Raw genomic sequence first — 17,562 nt, 5'->3', positions numbered from 1 at the left:
CCCCACTTTCTACCTCTCACCCCTTCCCCCCAAATTGGTATCTCAGGCAGTTGGGATGTTAATCAGTAAACTGAGCATTAAAATTGGATTTGAACTTCTTGGGAGACAAGGCAAAAATTAGAAGCATACTAGTTAGACATTTCATTTCCAGCCAGTAAGCATACAAACTTATCCAGAGAGAGATATGCTTTTATAATACTACTAGGGGCCCGGTGCACGAAATTCGTGCACTGGGTGTGTGGGGGTGGGGGAGTGTCCCTCATCCCAGCCTGCCCCCTCTCACATACTGGGAGCCCTCAGGCATTGACCCCCATCACCCTCCAATCGCAGGATCGGCCCCTTGCCCAGGCCTGACGCCTCTGGCTGAGGCATCCGGCCCGGGCAGCGGGGACCCGCAGCTGCAGCAGCCCCACGATCGTGGGCTTCACTTTAGGCCCAGGCAAGGAACCCCTAGCTCCCGGGACTGCCAGCTTTGACCGTGCCCAGCTCCCATCGCTGGCTCCACCCCTACTTCCTGCTATCACTGGCCAGGGCCGAAAAGGCACCTGATTCTCCGATCATGGCTGGGGGGCAGGGCAAAGGCGGCCCCAGGGCCGCCTTTGCCCTGCCCCCCAGCTCTTAGCTTCCCCCTGGGTTTCCGATCACTGTCAGTGGCAGGGGGCTTCTTCCTGCTTTCCCTTTCGCCTCCCTGCATTGTGCCTACATATGCAAATTAACCGCCATCTTGTTGGCAGTTAACTGCCAATCTTAGTTGGCAGTTAATTTGCATATAGCCCTGATTAGCCAATGAAAAGGGTAGCTCGTACACCAATTACCATTTTTCTCTTTTATTAGTGTTGAAGAGGAAGTTTTTGCCTTTATTCTGTTACAGAATAATAGCAGCACCAATTTTTTAATTGTAAAGACATCTGCCTCAAATGGTCATATCTTACAGTTCCCATTTGTATAATTAGAAAATTCTGCTTAGTGACAAAATAGATTCTTGGGTGCTCTTTTTCAACCCTTACTGTGTACCAGAATTAACTGTATGGGAGAGAGGGGGGCTGTAAAAAGATCGATGCCCAGGTTCCAAGCTTAGAAACTGATTCATTTTCATTGGATGGCAGTGTGATGTGTGTGTACATTTTATCACTCCAGAAAGTTTTTGTTCCCTTTCTCAGTCAGTCCCTTCACCTCCGAGAAACCAGTTTCGACATTCTGATTCTCTTCAATGGATTAGTTTTGCCTTTTCTAGAATTTCACATACATGTAGTCAGTGTGCACTTTTGTGTCTGGCTTCTTTCACTCAGCATGCTTTTTGAGATGTATCTATACTGTTGCATGTATTAGTAATTTGCTCTTTTTCTTGTTGAGTAGTACCTGATTAACTATATCATAATTCCCATATTCATTCTCTTATTAATGGACAGTTGGGCTCCCTGGCTCTAGCCACCACCAGTATAGTTGCTATAAACATTCTGACACAAGCCCAATGGACATGTTTTGTTTTTCCTCAGAGGTGAAACTGCTGGGTTTCATATCAGATGCATATTCAGCTTTACGAAAAGCTAAAAAAATGGTTCCCACTTTATACTTCTCCCAGTAATGTACAAGATTTCCGTCCTCCCTAACATCTGGTGTTATCTTTTATTTTAGCCATTCCAACATGTGTATATTAGCATCTCATGGTGATTCTAATTATCACTTTTCTGATGACTAGTAATTTTGAGCACCTTTTCATGTGCCAAGTGCTCATTCATAAATCTTCTTTGTTAAATGCCTTTCCAAGTGTTTTGATCCTTTTTATTTAGTTGTCTCTATATTATTACGTTGTAAGAATTCCTTATATATTTCACACATAAGTCTCCTGTCCTCTGTCTGTATTGTGGGTATCGTCTCCTTAGTGGGCAGCCTGCCTATTAGCCATGTGTCTCTCTCTTTCTAATTGTTAACACTATTAGAGATGCCTCCCCCCATTTGCCCTTCAACCAACCCCCTTCACTCTGGCCATCACCACACTATTATGTCTATGGGTTATGCATATATTTTCTTTGGCTAATCCCTTCACCTTCTTTCATCCACTCCCTCTTTCCCCTCCCCTCTGACAGCTATCAGTCACTTAATAGTGTCTTTGATAAGAAGCTATTTGTTATTTTAAAATATATTTTATTGATTTCTAAGGAAGGGAGGAGATAGAAACATCAGTGATGAGAGAGATTCATTGACCGGCTGCCCTACTAGGGATCAAGCCCTCAACCGGAGCATGTGCCCTGAATTGGAATTGATCCTCAAACTCCTGGTTCATACGTTGATGCTCAACCACTGAACCACACCAGCCAGGCAGTATTTGTTAAAGTTCAATTAACCAATTTTTCGCTTTACAATTTTTTTTTTTTTTTGGTAATGAAACTTTTGTCTACTTTAAGGTCACAAAGTAACTTCGCTATATTTATATATTTAGAAGGCTTATTGTTTTAGGTTTCATGTTTGGGTCTGTGAACCATCTCACATCAATCATGTTTATGGTGTAAGGTGGGAAGTGGGAGAGGCATAGCTTTTTATGGTTTTCACCTAGAATAGAGCAGGTATAGTCAAAGGGTTCTCTCCTGTAAACCTGCCACTCCTCAGGTCCATTGCTTAGAGATTTCTGAACCTTCTTTGGTCTGTGCATAGTTTTCAGATTGCAGGCTGCTGTATGGCCATGCTGGGATATATAGGATCCAAAAAGAGGGAGCGTGGGGTGAGAGACTCGTGGTTGTTACTTCTTCATGTCCTGAGTCTCTATCCAGTCTGTTTTCCATTGTGCAACTTTCACAATGTTCTATTAGTTTCTTTTTGTCCAGTCTTTAGTTGCAATTCGCAGGATGTTTCACTTAGAATGCTCTTACTCTGTCTTGTCTATTAACAGATGCTGCTCATTTTCATTTTGAAGGCTTCATTGGGTATGGAATCTTAAAGATGTTTCCATGTTGTTTTTCTTGTAAGAAGTTAGTGATTATTCTTATTGATCCTGCTTTTAGATTTGCTTCTCACCTTTTTTTTTGGGGGGGGGGGGATGGCTGTCTTGTATTTATTCTGCTTGGGCTGATTGAGCTTCTTTTATCATTGGATTGATATTTGTCATCAAATTGAAAAAGTTTCAGCTATGATTTCTTTGTTTCCTGCCTTAATCCCTCCTAATTTCTCCTTCTAATAGCCAAATATATGCAGATGAGACTTTTTACCTTTCCTAACAGATAACTGAAGCTCTGTTCATTTATCAAATCATTTTTTTATGTTGCTGTATTTCAGTTTGGATATTGTTTTGCTGGGTTCTCATTGATTTGCTAGATTTAAGAGCTGATTTGACAATGAAGTTTTCATGTCATATTTTTCATTCTACAAGTGCATTATATTTTCTGTTTCTCTGCTGAGTCCCCCATCTGTTCACTAATTATGCTTAATTTTTCCTTTAAGTCTTTGCACATATTTATGTAGATGTTTTATTGTTGTTTGATAATTCTGCCATCTGGCTCATATCTGACTCTATTTCTTTCTCCTAGTTATGGGTCAAAATTTCCTGCTTGTGTTTAGTAAAGTTTTATTGAACATTCTGGATGCTTAGTTCTTGAGAGTCCAGACTTTATTAAAGAGTTTTGAATTTTGTCCTGGCGGGCAGTTAATTTATTGGTAGTTCAACTTGATCATGTCCTGACTTCTGTTTAAACTTTTATAGGCTTCCCTATGGTAAAAGTCATCTTAAGTTGTAGCCTAATAAGTTGGTACCTGTATTTTGTCCAACTTGATTGTTGTATTTATTTCATGGGATTTCACAGCAGGAGGGGAAATCTGGTCAATATCCATTACTCATGGCCAGAACTAGAAGGGGTGCTCATAATGCTATTTGATAGCATCACTTTTGGCATATTGGGCTAGGATATATGCTGTAAGGGGCTGTTCTGTACATTGTAGGCCGCTATCCCTGGCCTTTAACCAGTAGATGCAATAGTACCTCTTCCCAGTTGTGACAACCCAAAATATCTTCACAAATTGCTGAATGTCCCTGTGGGACAAAATTTTCCCAGGTTGAGAACCCCTGCCCTGGCAGAATTGTTGCATACCTTAAGCCCATGCTACTCAAAGTGTGTTATGCCATCTAGCTGCACTGGCATCACCTGGAGTGCTTCTTAGGCACACAGAAACTAAGGTCTCATCTCACACCTCCTGAATGAGATCTGTATCTTAGCAAGATCTCAAAATGACTTGTATGCTTTTTAATGTTAGATCAGGGGCCAGGTGGTACATATTTTATCCTTAAGGTCCAGTCTTTAACACAACAATTCAGCTCTGTCATTACAGTGTAAAAGCAGCCATAGATAATACATAAAAAATGAGTGAGGCTGTTTTCCAATAAAACTATGCACAATTCAGGCAGCTAGGCAGCAAGCCACACTTTTCTAAGCTATGCCATAGACCAACCGTGGGCAAACTATGGCCCGCGGGCCGGATCCGGCCTGTTTGAAATGAATAAAACTAAAAAAAAAAAAGACAGTACCCTTTTATGTAATGATGTTTACTTTGAATTTATATTAGTTCACACAAGCACTCCATCCATGCTTTTGTTCCGGCCCTCCAGTCCAGTTTAAGAACCCATTGTAGCCCTCGAGTCAAAAAGTTTGCCCACCCCTGCCATAGACTCTCCCAATCAGATCTCTCAAAGTGAAGTCCTTTATGAGTACTTTCCCATTTGATATCATTTGTTGTTGCTTAAAGAGATGTATAGGTTATACACGTTTAGTAGCTTGACTTCTATTCTCCATCTAGATGGGAATAGCATCCACTTCCACAGATAAGTAAGTTATATATAGACTAGAGGCGTGATGCACAAAATTCGTGCACAGGTAGGGTCCCTAGGCCTGGCTGGCGATCAGGGCCAATCTGTGGTGTGACCGGTGGGGCAATCGGGGGCCCCACTGGCACACGCCTTGGCCAGCCAGGGGCCTACGGGCAGTTCCTGCACTGAGCGTCTGCCCTCTGGTGGTCAGTGTGCATCATAGTGACCGGTTATTCCACAGGTCGTTCCATCAATTTGCATATTAGGCTTTTATTATATAGGCTGCTGCTTAAGTTAGCTTACCAGTTGGTCTCAGCCTTTATAAAATATTTGATGTCATATTTTTGTGTGTGGAACAAAATATATTATTAGTTCAATGAAATAACTATTTACTTATTTTGCCTTTAAGCTGACAGAACTTTAGGAAAACTGCATTAGTGTGACTTTGTTAGAGTTGTTTAAAGTTAGTATCCAGCTCACTGTACCATATGTTCCAAGTCCTTGGGTTTATCTTGGGCCACACACCTCTTGACAAAGTTTATTGTATACTTTTAGGCATTCAGGTTTAACACTGTAAAGACAGACTGGTCGTTTCCTTTTTTGTTGGGAGATAAGAGTGAGCATCTTTTCCTAGATCAACTTTGTGGACAAACAAGGACTTTAACCAGCTGTCTTCTTGAGGTCTGTGATGGGAAGGTGTCAACCTCCTCTGGAGGCTGCAGGATCAGGTGGCTGGACAGCCATCTTGGTCCCCTAGAATCACTATGTTATTAGAAAGCTTTTTGGTCATTAATAATTATCTGACATCAATAAGATTAAATCTGTTTTTTTGTCTTGCCAAAAAATTCAGTTTTTATATTCTGTCTTATTTTTGGATTGTAAGTTAAGAGATAGCTTGCTTACTGGTTTAAAAGAACCAATAAAATTAACCAGATTTGACTGATGCTGGTGAGTACTTTATAAACTCCTAAAATCCAGGATCTAAAAAAAAAACACAAAACTTCTCAGGTAAAATAAAGACAAAAAAGCTTATTTAGCATGAGTACACACAACAAATACTGGATAACTCAGATCTGACACACTATATATGTCTTTTTTCCATAGGAAAGCACAAGGAGAAGACAAAAATATTGTGAGTTGCAAGAATTTTTGAATGAAGTAAAAAGTTCTCCACAAAAAGAGAGCTTTATGCAGTTCTCAAACTCATTTTATGAACCCCATCAAGATTTTACTCATCCAGATATATTCAACAAGTCCAGATGTCCATCTTGGTACACGTGCACTTCCACAACTGGTACGGAAGTCACAGACTTAAGTTCTACAGGATTTTGGTCTGCAATTTCCCAGTTTACCCTTAGTGAAGAGACAAAAGCAGATGTATATTATTATGGCTTTATCATTCTTTTACTTTTGATGTTAGTGGGTCTTGCTTTATATTTTCTCTGAAGATATCAAACAAAATCCTTTAGATAGCTTTTAAAGTTTCAGTTCTTCACAGAAATGTTACATTCTTATTTTAGGGCTTCCTCCCAGACATTTTCAAGGTAATTGGCTAAAAAAAAAAAAAAAGAATACATTTTAACAAAACAAGTTTGTGAACATTCTAAAAAAAAATTGCTTTATACAAGAAATGGTGTCATGATACAGTTTGGAAAGTACTTTTCTGTAGTTTCAGATCGCCCAGAAAATTTAAAAAGGTTATTCCAAAAAAGAGGGATTACCTCTTTGGATCAAAGGAGCAGTTTGAAAATTAAAATTTTATTTATAGGGACAATTTATCTTAGAGAAACTTTGCTTTTTTTAAATACAGAAGTTATATCTCAAAAAATTTTAGAAAAGCTGATACAAAGATATCTTCTAAAACACATAACGAACTGCTAAGGATATTTTATGAAATGTGATTAATTGCTTACCTTACTACAATATGGACATTCACCAAATAAAATGTTAAAACTCTGTCTACTAGTCTGTAGTCCTCTCAACCACTGGAGATTTTAAAGAGAAGAGAAAGGGAGCAATGTTAGCATGATTACAGATAATTCCAAAAATAATTTACTCTCTTAAATCTCTTTTGCAAGAGTAAGGGGAACATTTTCTGAGCCAATGTTAGACTACTAATATGTGGAATAACAAGGGAAACCAACATGGATTTCAAGGTTTATACCCAGTGCTGCATAACCAAATTATGGACCCCGGTAAGATTTTGATGGAAATTATTCATCTTTTCTATCCCTGAAACACACAAATAATGCATATGGGTCTATGGGGCTCACAGATCTACCTACAGACATTAATTGCAACTTAAGACCTAATGCGGTGAAAGATACCATAAACTCTTGAAAAGTGAAGTCTTAATTCTGGTGTTAATCACCAATAGTGGGTTAATTCTCAACCATTTGTTACCAGCATTAGACAGTTCATTTTAAAAAACTAAATGAATAATTCATTATTATAAAAGAAAACACATGTTCCCTTAAGAGTATCTCTATAATTAGAACTGACATGATTTTTATATAAGGTAAACTGATATCTCTAACTCAGTTCTTCCTTGTTAAAACCAGGTAGTATTACTATGGAAGACTTAGAAAATTGAAAGCACCATACAACTGCAAGGTGTTTTGTATATTGATGCACATATAATTTAACATATGTCAACTGTGCACTAAGATGAATGCTATACAGAGCAAATGATGAGAGACAGAAATGAAAGCAGTCTTCACATATAGCAAATAAAATGTCACTAAGAGTGATGTGAGATATTCAGATCACAAAATGTATTCTCAATTATCAAACTTAAGATTATTCTATACTTAAATCTAGCCTGAAAAGTAATAGATGCTCCACAGTGCTAGTTCCCCTTCACCTTATTGCCACTACCACCCCCAACTAGGTGAGTCTACAGTTTGCATGTGGTTACATGAGGTGTTTCCTGAAAGATTCTAGTGTACCATCAATTGAATTTATGTGTCAATAGTAGTCCATGAATGTATTCTGGACATGATGAAAAAATGAAGCACATGGACATCTGGAATGAACTAGTATAGTAATGCAGGAGCTAATGAAAAAACAGGAGATCATACTGAAATAGATTTTAGTCTAAATATTTCAAATTTATATTCTTTGTTGTGTTAGCTGAAAAAAAGTTTTACTGATGTGATTTTTACTTTACCTCATATAAGCATATTTGATGGAAAGGCTGCCCACACTGAGAATAATCACACACTTGATCAGGAATGGCACCATCAAGTTGATAAGCATAACAAATTCCACAATCCATAGAAAAATCCTTCAAAAGAAAAGATATATTTATAAGTGTGTTTAAAACATACAAAATGAAATGAGAGAATGAATATGGTATAGATAATATTAAATTTTTATAATTATAGTTTTTATAAAAATTACTCTATTATAGAAAATAGAGTCACATTACTATTTAACACAAGAAAAGCTATTTGTATGAGCCCGCTCCCTTTTTCATCCAATAAATTATACACATGGATACATATAAAAAAACAGATTCTGTTTATTCTCACAAAATGTTTGGGCTTAAGTAATTTTCCCATATTGTACTTCAATATACACTCAAGTATATAAAAACAGGAACTGATATTAGCTAGTGATTACTAACTAAACTTCAAAATTGTGTAACTAAAGGAAAAAGAAAAACATCACCATCACTTTAGTGTTTTACAATTTAGTAGCTTTGTCAAAATTCAATTCTAAATTTATTTGCAATGCAATCTTGTCTGTTCAGTTTTGAAAAACTGTACTGCTATTTTTAAACACTTATATTAAGCTAATCAGAACTTCATTTCAGTCATCCAGAAGCAGACAGTATAGAAAATCCAAACATTCCATTAGCTACTTTGGACCTTACCCTCTATTTTTAATAATAAAAATGTCTGTCAATCAATTTACTGTTACAGAGACCATGAAAAGTACACATCACCATCAGTCGAAGGTTAACAAGTACTTTCATGCAACTTGCTTGCAGTTCAGAAGTCTGTTATAAAATTCTTCTAATTCCCTCACTTTCAACCCCATTTTTCTCTGGTGCCTAAAAGAACTTTTAACTTTCATTCTTTAATGCTGTTTGGAATATGAAAGCAATGAAAACACTTACAGATTTTTCTAGGATAGTACGAGCTGGGAAATCGATTTCTAAAACATCTTTCAAATTTTGTAATAGAGTATTTTCTGGATCCCTGAAAACATAAAATTTTTTTAATTAAATTTGTAAAGTCATAGAAGAGCAATAGTTCTATTGCAAAGATACCTACCACAAATGTATGTTTCTGCTCAGCTTAATTCCTAGGGGTTTCACCACTTCAGATATTTAAAGGAAAAAAAAGTTTAATAATTTAGGGGTTGTTGTTCTCATTTTGTAAAACCACATTTGGCACCGAATTTGTTTCTAATTTAAATTGACATACAACACTGTTAGTTTTAGGTGTACAACATAATGATTTGGCATATGTATATATTGTGAAATGGTTACCACAAATTAATATCCATCACCAGATAATTTTTTCTTAAGATGAAAACTTTTAAGATCTCATAGTAACTTTTAAATATACAACATAGTATTGTTAACTACAGATTTTGTTTACTTCGTTAGAAAATAATATATTAAAAACAAAAGTATGCAGTTCAAAATGAGATTTTCATTTGAAATAATTACCCCTAATATTTTAGAGTAATATTTTAACAGTCGTAGACAGAGATTTTATGATTCTGTTAAAAGACTTGAATCTGAGATCGCACACCATGGTCAGCTCCAAGGAAGTAGCACTCGGGAAGCATAGTGGGGTGCTTGGGGTCCACCTCAATATGTATGGAAGCATTATTCCCTAGAATAAAAGATATTAAAAGTTTTTACAAAAAAATTAAGGAGTATCTGGCTGGGTGTTTATTTCATTGTATATACAAGGAAACAGTAACCAAATGCTTTAAATTTTTCATAAAAAAAATTTCATAAAAGGTAAATATATCTCTGTAGTATAATTTCATTAAAAGATGTAAATTTTGAAATTATAATTGTGGCTAAAGATTTGGGGACCCTAAGTTTCAAAAAACAGTCAATCCATAAGTTAATATAATTTAGATCAGAATCTTGGTTAGCATTCTATTAAAGTTTAAATACAAGGTTCTATGTATTGATGGTTTTTTAAAAATTCACAAATCAGATATTTAAGAAATACCTAAATTATTTCTTATGACTCTCTTGGAAATAATAGAACTTGGTCAGAATTAAAGACTGGAAGTACAACAAATGGTAAAAAACAAACATGCTTAAGATTTGAGTTTTATGAAGGTTTATAAAAATTCTGAGTTCTTTTGCTCCATGTGAAGTTTTCCCCTGTAAGTTAAAGGGTTCAATTCCTATTAAATTTGAAAGTGTTCATTTAGTAAAAACAGCAACTAATCTTGCTTGCAAAATCTATAAAAAAGCTATTTCTACTTGGTACTAGATTTTTTAAAATAAATTTTAACTATACTAGAGTACTGTACAAATTTCATATCAGTATAATTGTTTAAGGTCAATTTGAATTTCATTTTTATGATAAAAATGTAATGTCTTGATAAATTCTATACTCTATATTGTATAAGCCTTTGGCTAACTGGGTAACAACACACTTTGTAAAACTGTTGTACAATTATACTTTCCTCTTCTCCTAACAACAAAAGTACAATTATTACATATCTGGCAAAAAGGTAACCAAAGAAAATAAATGACTATAAGTCATTCAATGAGAAAAACAAAAAGTTAATTTATAATCTCATTTGCTAATGCATTCCCTGCCATGAACACAAATTCTGTATTAGCCTTTAACTCCAGAAAATACTTTCCCTTAACAGTGGTTATTAACTAACAATGGCCATATTAAGTAATCTTTTACTTAATTTGTTAAAAACTTGGTCTTATAAAGGCAAATCATAGTTTACCTTTTAGGTTTTTGGTTTTTTTTAACAAACTGGGTAACAACACTATTTGTAGAACTGCTGTACGATTATATTTTCCTCTTCTAATAACATACCACTTTTCCCCCACGTAATATAGTATGCCTGGGTGAAAACTCTAAAAATTGCTCACTAATTTAGGATATGATCCACATCAAAATTTCAAGATATCATTCGGAATATATGATTTGTGACAACATATCTATTTGAGCTAGGAAAAGAGGGAGGAAAGATATGAATAGGTATCTTCTAACCAACTACAGTATTTAGTGTGAACTCAAATGGAGTTTAAAATATCTAGTCTTGAAAGGCAGACCTTGAAAACTGTTTTGCTTGCTCATAATGAAATACATAAAACAATCATTTTATAGTAAGGAGAATATGGTGATATTTAAAGGATGATATTTATAGTTATTTCACATATTTATGAAAATACTTCAAAAATATTCAGTTATTTTGTGCTTTTTGTTTACTCTTCAAAGGCCCGTGAGTTATTTTATTCTCTTCTATATTTTTTCAGAAAATATTCCCAGATTTGTTCACACTCATCTTCTCTAGTTTCATGGATGAAGACTTCATTATTTCTAACATAGTTCTTTTTCCTAAGTAATGTAAGTTTTGAAAAGCCTGATCCACTATTTCTGTGCTAATTAAAAGCTAATTTAACACCATCTCTGAATGCTGCTTCCATTGGATCATCACCTTTTATAATGAAACACCTCAGTACTTGCCCTTTTCCCCTGAAATATTTACATTTAAATACCTAGTAATAAAAAGAAAGTTCATCCCAGGAAGTTTTAATAGTTTACTTCATGCAGAAAAGTCTCACCTAAAAGTCCAATGTCATCTTTAGATACATTTTCCTAAGTAACTCGAATACAATCAAATGCGTTAAAAAGAAAAAAACCCTCATTAGGCATCTTTTTCCCCACCTACTGCAATTCTGCGTGCCGTTGCACTCCGAGTAGGTTTTTCTGGTTCAAGTACCCAAGTTTTCTCATCGATTTCATCCATAACATCCCAGAATGTCTTCAGTGATTCCAATGCTGCCAAAAACTGACTATGAATGCTTATTAGGGAACTCTGTGAAAAGATAGATGAACGCTGAATAAGTTGTATGGCACTATCAATTGCATATCATCTTTCACTTTTACTTTAAAACTCAAATTTAGAATTCTAACTGCTTTATTTCAGCTAAAAATAGACTCTTGTAAACAAGAGTCAACTCGCTCTGCTTCCCACCTCTTCACCTCCATCAATATTAACAGAATTCTTTTGTCACTGGACTATACAATTCTCAAGAAGACTGGCTTTTTTGATAAATGTCATTTTTAAATTTTTTCCATCACCATTTATTTGTATGATGAATTTCGTATTATATATATGACATAGTAACTACTAATACAAAAAGATATGTATGTAAGACTATTAATGTATATAATATATTTGGGGCAGTGTTACAATTTTAGAATGAAAATATTTTCACTTTTGCTGTCATTATCAAGTTAAATGCAGTGCTATTTGCAACTTAAATTACTTTTAAACATTATGAATGAATAACTTTTCAGACTTACATATAGAAAAGTTTATAATAACTAGAGCTTAATGTCGGAGAAGAACCTTTCACAATACTGAAGGTAGAATATCTGTTCTCTTCTGGTATACTGTACTTGCCTACAAGTTTAAATGTCAGAATCCAGAAATCAGAAAACTAAACTCACAAGTGTGTTTGTTTGTTTTACTGTGGGCTATATTTTATTACTTTTTCCCACTGGTTTCACCACAATTTTTAAGATTACCAAACAAGAAACTAGTTGTGATCCTTATAGATGTCCTCTCTTACACCTAATAAATTTAATAAGTTAAATTATTTTAACATATTTATTAATGATTTGATTTTAACATATTTATCTTGACAACTCTATTACCATAGCATAATTATATGCCATTAGAATAATTCCCTAGTTCCTGTTTCCATATCCAGACTAGCCATCCTTGACTTTAACTACCTTATTGTAGAGTACCTGATCTAAAATATAAAACTGAACATATCAGTTTCCCACTTAAAACCATTCATATCAACCTTTTAACTGTATTCCCCCCCCCCAGTCATATTCCCCTAAAGCCCATTATTTATATTGCAATTAAGTTGATTTTTGTATTCTATCATAAAAGTTTAGGTGCAGTTCTTATCAAAATATTTTTTCTTTGTAATGCCACCACTTAATGATAGTAACACAAGTTGTAAAAGCTATTCAATAAGTATTTAAACTGAACTGAACTACATGACATATAAAATAATCATTGATGATTATTCTATTTCTTAAGTTTACCTTTATATACAAGTAGCTTGCAAATTGTGTTTTATATATTATTACTGATTAAAACCACAGTTCTTTGTCATGGCTTGCAATTATTCTTTTTTAGTATGCATACACAGATATGTTTACACGGAGTAAACTAACACTTTCCATGGGTATATTTACTACTCCAAGGCTTAGTAACTACTCTATGATCCTACCCAAATCTATTTAAGCCAGATAGAGAACTCTAGAACTACTCAGCCATCTCTATATAGATGCACATCATAGGGAAAAAAATACTTAATTCAATGAAACTAATATTTCAACCCCCTGATAGGACTATTTTGAAATCTAATACAAAGATAAAGAATCCATAAGGAGAACACAGATGTAATCTTGATGATAACAAAGTATCTGATCTTAACCAAGACATATTCAACTTCTAGAAACCTTAACATTGCAAATATAAAGGTGGTTGTGCACTAGATAGCTTCTAAAGTCACTTCCAGATCTATAAGTTAAGAATTCTAAATATAACTTCAAAAATCCATAAAGTAGGTCATTCTGTCCACTTAAAAGTATCTATATTTCAAGATTCTGATTACTATCATGTACTCCCATTTATTTCCAATTATTGTTTATAAACAGATTTTAAATTGAAATTACATATAAAATATATACATTAAATGTAAATAATTTCTATGCTTTGATGTATAGCAATCATTTCTTTAATCAAAATAACTACATATCAGCCCAGCCGGCATGGCTCAGTGGCTGAACATCAACCTATGAACCAAGAGGTCACGGTTCGATTTTCTGTCAGGGTACATGCCTGGGTTGTGGGCTCGATCCCTAGTGTGGGGTGTGCGTCATTCATGTTTCTATCTCTCCCTCTCCCTTCTTCTCTGAAATCAATAAAAATATTTTTTAAAAAAAGAACTACATATCAGAATCAAAATATTTGTGTTCTATTTTATAACCCTACTAGAGGCCCGGTGCATGAAATTCATGCACGAGTAGGGTCCCTAGGCCTGGCCGGCAATCAGGGCCAGCTGGGGCCTTAGTTGTGTGCCGCCTCCTGATGGTAAGCACACTTCAGCGAGCGGCCAAACTCCTGGTTGGTTGAACTCCTGAGGGGCCAATTTGCATATTAGCCTATTATTATATAGAATGTATGTAAGGAAGAAGTGAAAGATGCATTATACAACTTCAATTATTTAAAGGAAAAAATGTCAGCCTTCCAAAACTTTTGAGTTTTTGGAATTGGTTTGAAACCATAAATTCCTAGTAGGAAAAACAAAGCAGTTAGATAGCTTAAATGTAGTGAAGATCCAAAAATAACACCCAAAATACTGCAACTGATTAATTTACTAATCAAAAGAAGGCATCATCCTTCTTTGCACACATGCATAGATAGGGCCATGATTAAAGAAAAGGAAATAGAGGAACAAAGATATGAGACAGAAATAAGCCTGGAGGGAAAAAAGGTAACAGAAATTAGTATCTAAAAAACTAAAGAAAACACAAGGCTTTGTGTCCCAAAAGCAACAAACTATCTCACAGAGAAGAAAGGTATCCCAGAAACGAAGACTATGATTAGAAGCCTCACCCCAGCCTTCTTGTGGTGGGAAGAGGAGAGGACAGGATAAAAAACAACCTCAACAATCTCTTTTCCTTAAAATCTAAAAAAGAGATCCTGAGAAAGTTAGAAATTATAAAGCAAGGTGAGAAGAGTACCAGTGGTTCTCAACCTTCCTAACGCCGCGACTCTCTAATACAGTTCCTCATGGTGTGGTGACCCCCAACCATAAAATTGTTCGTTGCTACTTCATAACTGTAATTTTGCTACTGTTATGAATCGTAATGTAAATATTTGATATGCAGAATGTATTTTCAGGGGTCGTGACCCACAGGTTGAGAACCGCTGTTTATTCCAAGGATTGCAGCAAGGACCCATGCTGAGGGCACTCCAACCACATCAGGTTGGTTTATATGTGTATCTGTCTGCCTTGTGGTGTATATTTATATGGGATAAAGCTATGACCAGAAAAACGGCACAGACTAAATACCAGAAGTTAGAATACTACCTCTATAACATTACATTCACAGGGAGAAGAAGATCTAAGTTTAACAGGGGAGCTATTGCCTGATATGGAGTCCAATTTCCTGTGTTAAAAGCAAAGGTCAGAAGAATAAAAAGAATGTATTAATCCTGAGGAAAATCACTTCTCAGCCTTTTGGCTAAGATCAAGTGTAATCTTGAGGGGGAAAAATAGACATCTTTCCCTGATTTGAAAATAGCAGGCATAAAAATATTAAGAGATCAATCTAATATTAGAATCACCTAAGGCACTTAATGAAATTCTCTGCACTGAAATCAGAATATCTGGACTGTTCTGTATATGGGCTTCTCAGTGAAAATATCTGTATCTGGGACCCCTACATTGATTCCCAGAAAATTTCTGAGCAAACACAACTGGAAAGATTTCTGAACAGTCTTATTCAGTATGATAGATTTGGCATTTAAACCTTGAGATCATGAACCATTAGAAAGTCTATTCAAAAGTCACCAATCCATGACCTTACAAAAATACTAACAGGCTTACTGTTTTTCCTGCCCAGTTTTATAATGCTGAAGCACAGTCTATTTTGGCAATGCTTGCCAATCTTTATGTTGGAAGGCATGTATGAGTCGAGAACCTCAATACTGAAGCAAGGAAACATCGGGGTTGATAATTCTTATTTATGTTTAATGCATAAAATAAATCATCAGAAGACGAGGATGTATCATTATTCAAAAACCTTAAAGGGTGTCACATTTTCTTATGAAGCATAGCCAATAAGTAAGTAGGGAGATGGATGAAGTAGTCCTCATTAGCTCCATGGCTAGCAACTGTATCTTTAGTCAAAGAAATCAGTGGTCTGGTTTCCACACTGTCAGTACCCACTGATGAATTTTTGTATGCTTAAGACAACTCTTTTCAAAACATGCTCATACCAATTAGTGAAATAGTGAGAAACCATTTTTTTTTTTACATTCTACAAAGAAGCTAGGTATAAAAACACTATGTACAAGGGCAAACTAAGTGGGATTAGTCCTCCAACTTTGTTCTTTTTCAGTTTTTATTTTTTTAGACTACTCTAGCTCCTTTATATTTAAACTAGAGGCCCGGTGCACGAAATTCATGCACTGGGGGTGAGGGGTGGGGGTCCCCTCAGCCCAGCCTGCACCCTCTTCAATCCGGGACCCCTCAGGGAATGTCTGACTGCCGGTTTAGGCCCTATCCCAGGGATTGGGCCTAAACTGAGAGTCGGACATCCTTCTCACAATCCTGGACCGCTGGCTCCTAATTGCTCACCTGTCTGCCTGTCTGGTCGCCCCTAACTGCCCCCTACTGCTGGCCAGGTTCCCCCAATTGCCCCCTCTCTGCCGGCCTGGTTGCACCTAACTGCCCCCCTGCCAGCCTGGTCACCCCTAACTGCCCCTCTGCCAGCCTAGTCGCCCTTACTGCCAGCCTAATCACCCCCAACTGCCCCCCTGCCAGCCTGGTTGTCCCCAATTGCACCCCCCCTGCCAGCCTGGTCACCCCCAAATGCCCCCCCTACTGGCCTGGTTGCCCCCAAATGTCCCCCCCTGCCAGCCTGATCACCCCTCATGGATCCCTGGCCAGCCTGGTTGCCCCACGCAGCCTGCTATTCAGTTGTTTGGTCATCCCTCACTAACCCCCCTGCCAGCCTGGCTGCCCCATGCAGCCTGCTTGTTCAGTTCTTTGGTCATCCCTCACTAACCCCCCTGCCGGCCTGGTCACAGGCAGCCATCTTGTGAGGGTTAATTTGCATATTACCTCTTTTATATATGATATAAATTCTAGAGTCATTTCTTCAGTTTCTAGAAAAAATCTGTTGGGATTTTGACTGGGATTGCATTATATCTCTACATTAATTTGGACAGGACGGACAATATTGAGTCTTTTAACCCATAAATATGGAACATATCCCCGTTAATTTTGGACTTTAGGCAAAAAAGAAAAAGAAAAAAGTGCACTCTATCAAAAAAGATGTATGGATGACATGAAGATTTGCTCAACATCAATGGTCAGTAAGGAAATACAAATTAAAATCATAATGAGCTAAAAGTTATAATATTTATAATCTTGAGGAGTGTAAGTTTATTTTTATAGGGAACATTTTTCTTCCCTAAATTGTTTTTGGAATGGCAATTTGTTTCCATTATTAAAAGCTGATGTTGTCAGTTGAAAAAAAAATAAAATCACAATGAGCTACCAGCTATTAGAAGGATTAGAGAAACAGAAATTTTCAGACACTATTGTTGGAAATGTAAAATGCCAAAACCACTTTGGAAAACTGTTTAGCAGTTTCTTAGAAAGTTAAACATATATTTCCTATATGATCCAGCCATTCTACTCCTAGGTATTTGTTGAAGAGAAATGAAAGTATATGATTCATATAATAATATGCACATAATGTTCATAGTTTTTTATTTGT

General features: G+C 36.0%; 2 protein-coding genes across 14 annotated transcripts in view; one reads left to right on the top strand and one right to left on the bottom strand.

Annotated features, from left to right (window-relative positions):
- The window catches only part of VRK2 (VRK serine/threonine kinase 2), a 202,787-nt gene that overhangs the window by 165,950 nt on the left and 19,275 nt on the right, over nt 1–17,562 (top strand). For 3 of the 10 annotated variants that reach the window (XM_059659765.1, XM_059659759.1, XM_059659755.1), the window contains one exon: nt 5,897–6,425. In XM_059659765.1, coding sequence (XP_059515748.1) covers nt 5,897–6,238 — 342 coding nt within the window. In that variant the 3' untranslated portion in view covers nt 6,239–6,425. Of the gene's footprint in view, nt 1–2,887; nt 2,922–5,896; nt 6,426–11,273; nt 11,425–17,562 lie in introns of those variants that run through there. The other 7 variants (XM_059659760.1, XM_059659761.1, XM_059659756.1 and 4 more) reach the window with 7 other exon arrangements.
- Nucleotides 5,897–17,562, bottom strand: part of FANCL (FA complementation group L) — a 60,723-nt gene continuing 49,057 nt past the window's right edge. The window contains exons 8-14 of one of the 4 annotated variants that reach the window (XM_059659766.1): nt 11,686–11,836; nt 9,559–9,642; nt 9,073–9,118; nt 8,916–8,997; nt 7,962–8,078; nt 6,706–6,777; nt 5,897–6,344 (exon numbers count right to left, since the gene is read on the bottom strand). In XM_059659766.1, the coding sequence (XP_059515749.1) occupies nt 6,309–6,344; nt 6,706–6,777; nt 7,962–8,078; nt 8,916–8,997; nt 9,073–9,118; nt 9,559–9,642; nt 11,686–11,836 (588 nt within the window). In that variant the 3' untranslated portion in view covers nt 5,897–6,308. Of the gene's footprint in view, nt 6,345–6,705; nt 6,778–6,895; nt 7,848–7,961; nt 8,079–8,669; nt 8,998–9,072; nt 9,119–9,558; nt 9,643–11,685; nt 11,837–17,562 lie in introns of those variants that run through there. The other 3 variants (XM_059659768.1, XM_059659767.1, XR_009447961.1) reach the window with 3 other exon arrangements.

Source organism: Myotis daubentonii, chromosome 12 (genome assembly GCF_963259705.1).
Source record: "Myotis daubentonii chromosome 12, mMyoDau2.1, whole genome shotgun sequence".
NCBI lineage: Eukaryota > Metazoa > Chordata > Mammalia > Chiroptera > Vespertilionidae > Myotis > Myotis daubentonii.
Note: the sequence above shows the minus strand (reverse complement) of the source record. Positions and strands in the feature narration are given on the sequence as shown.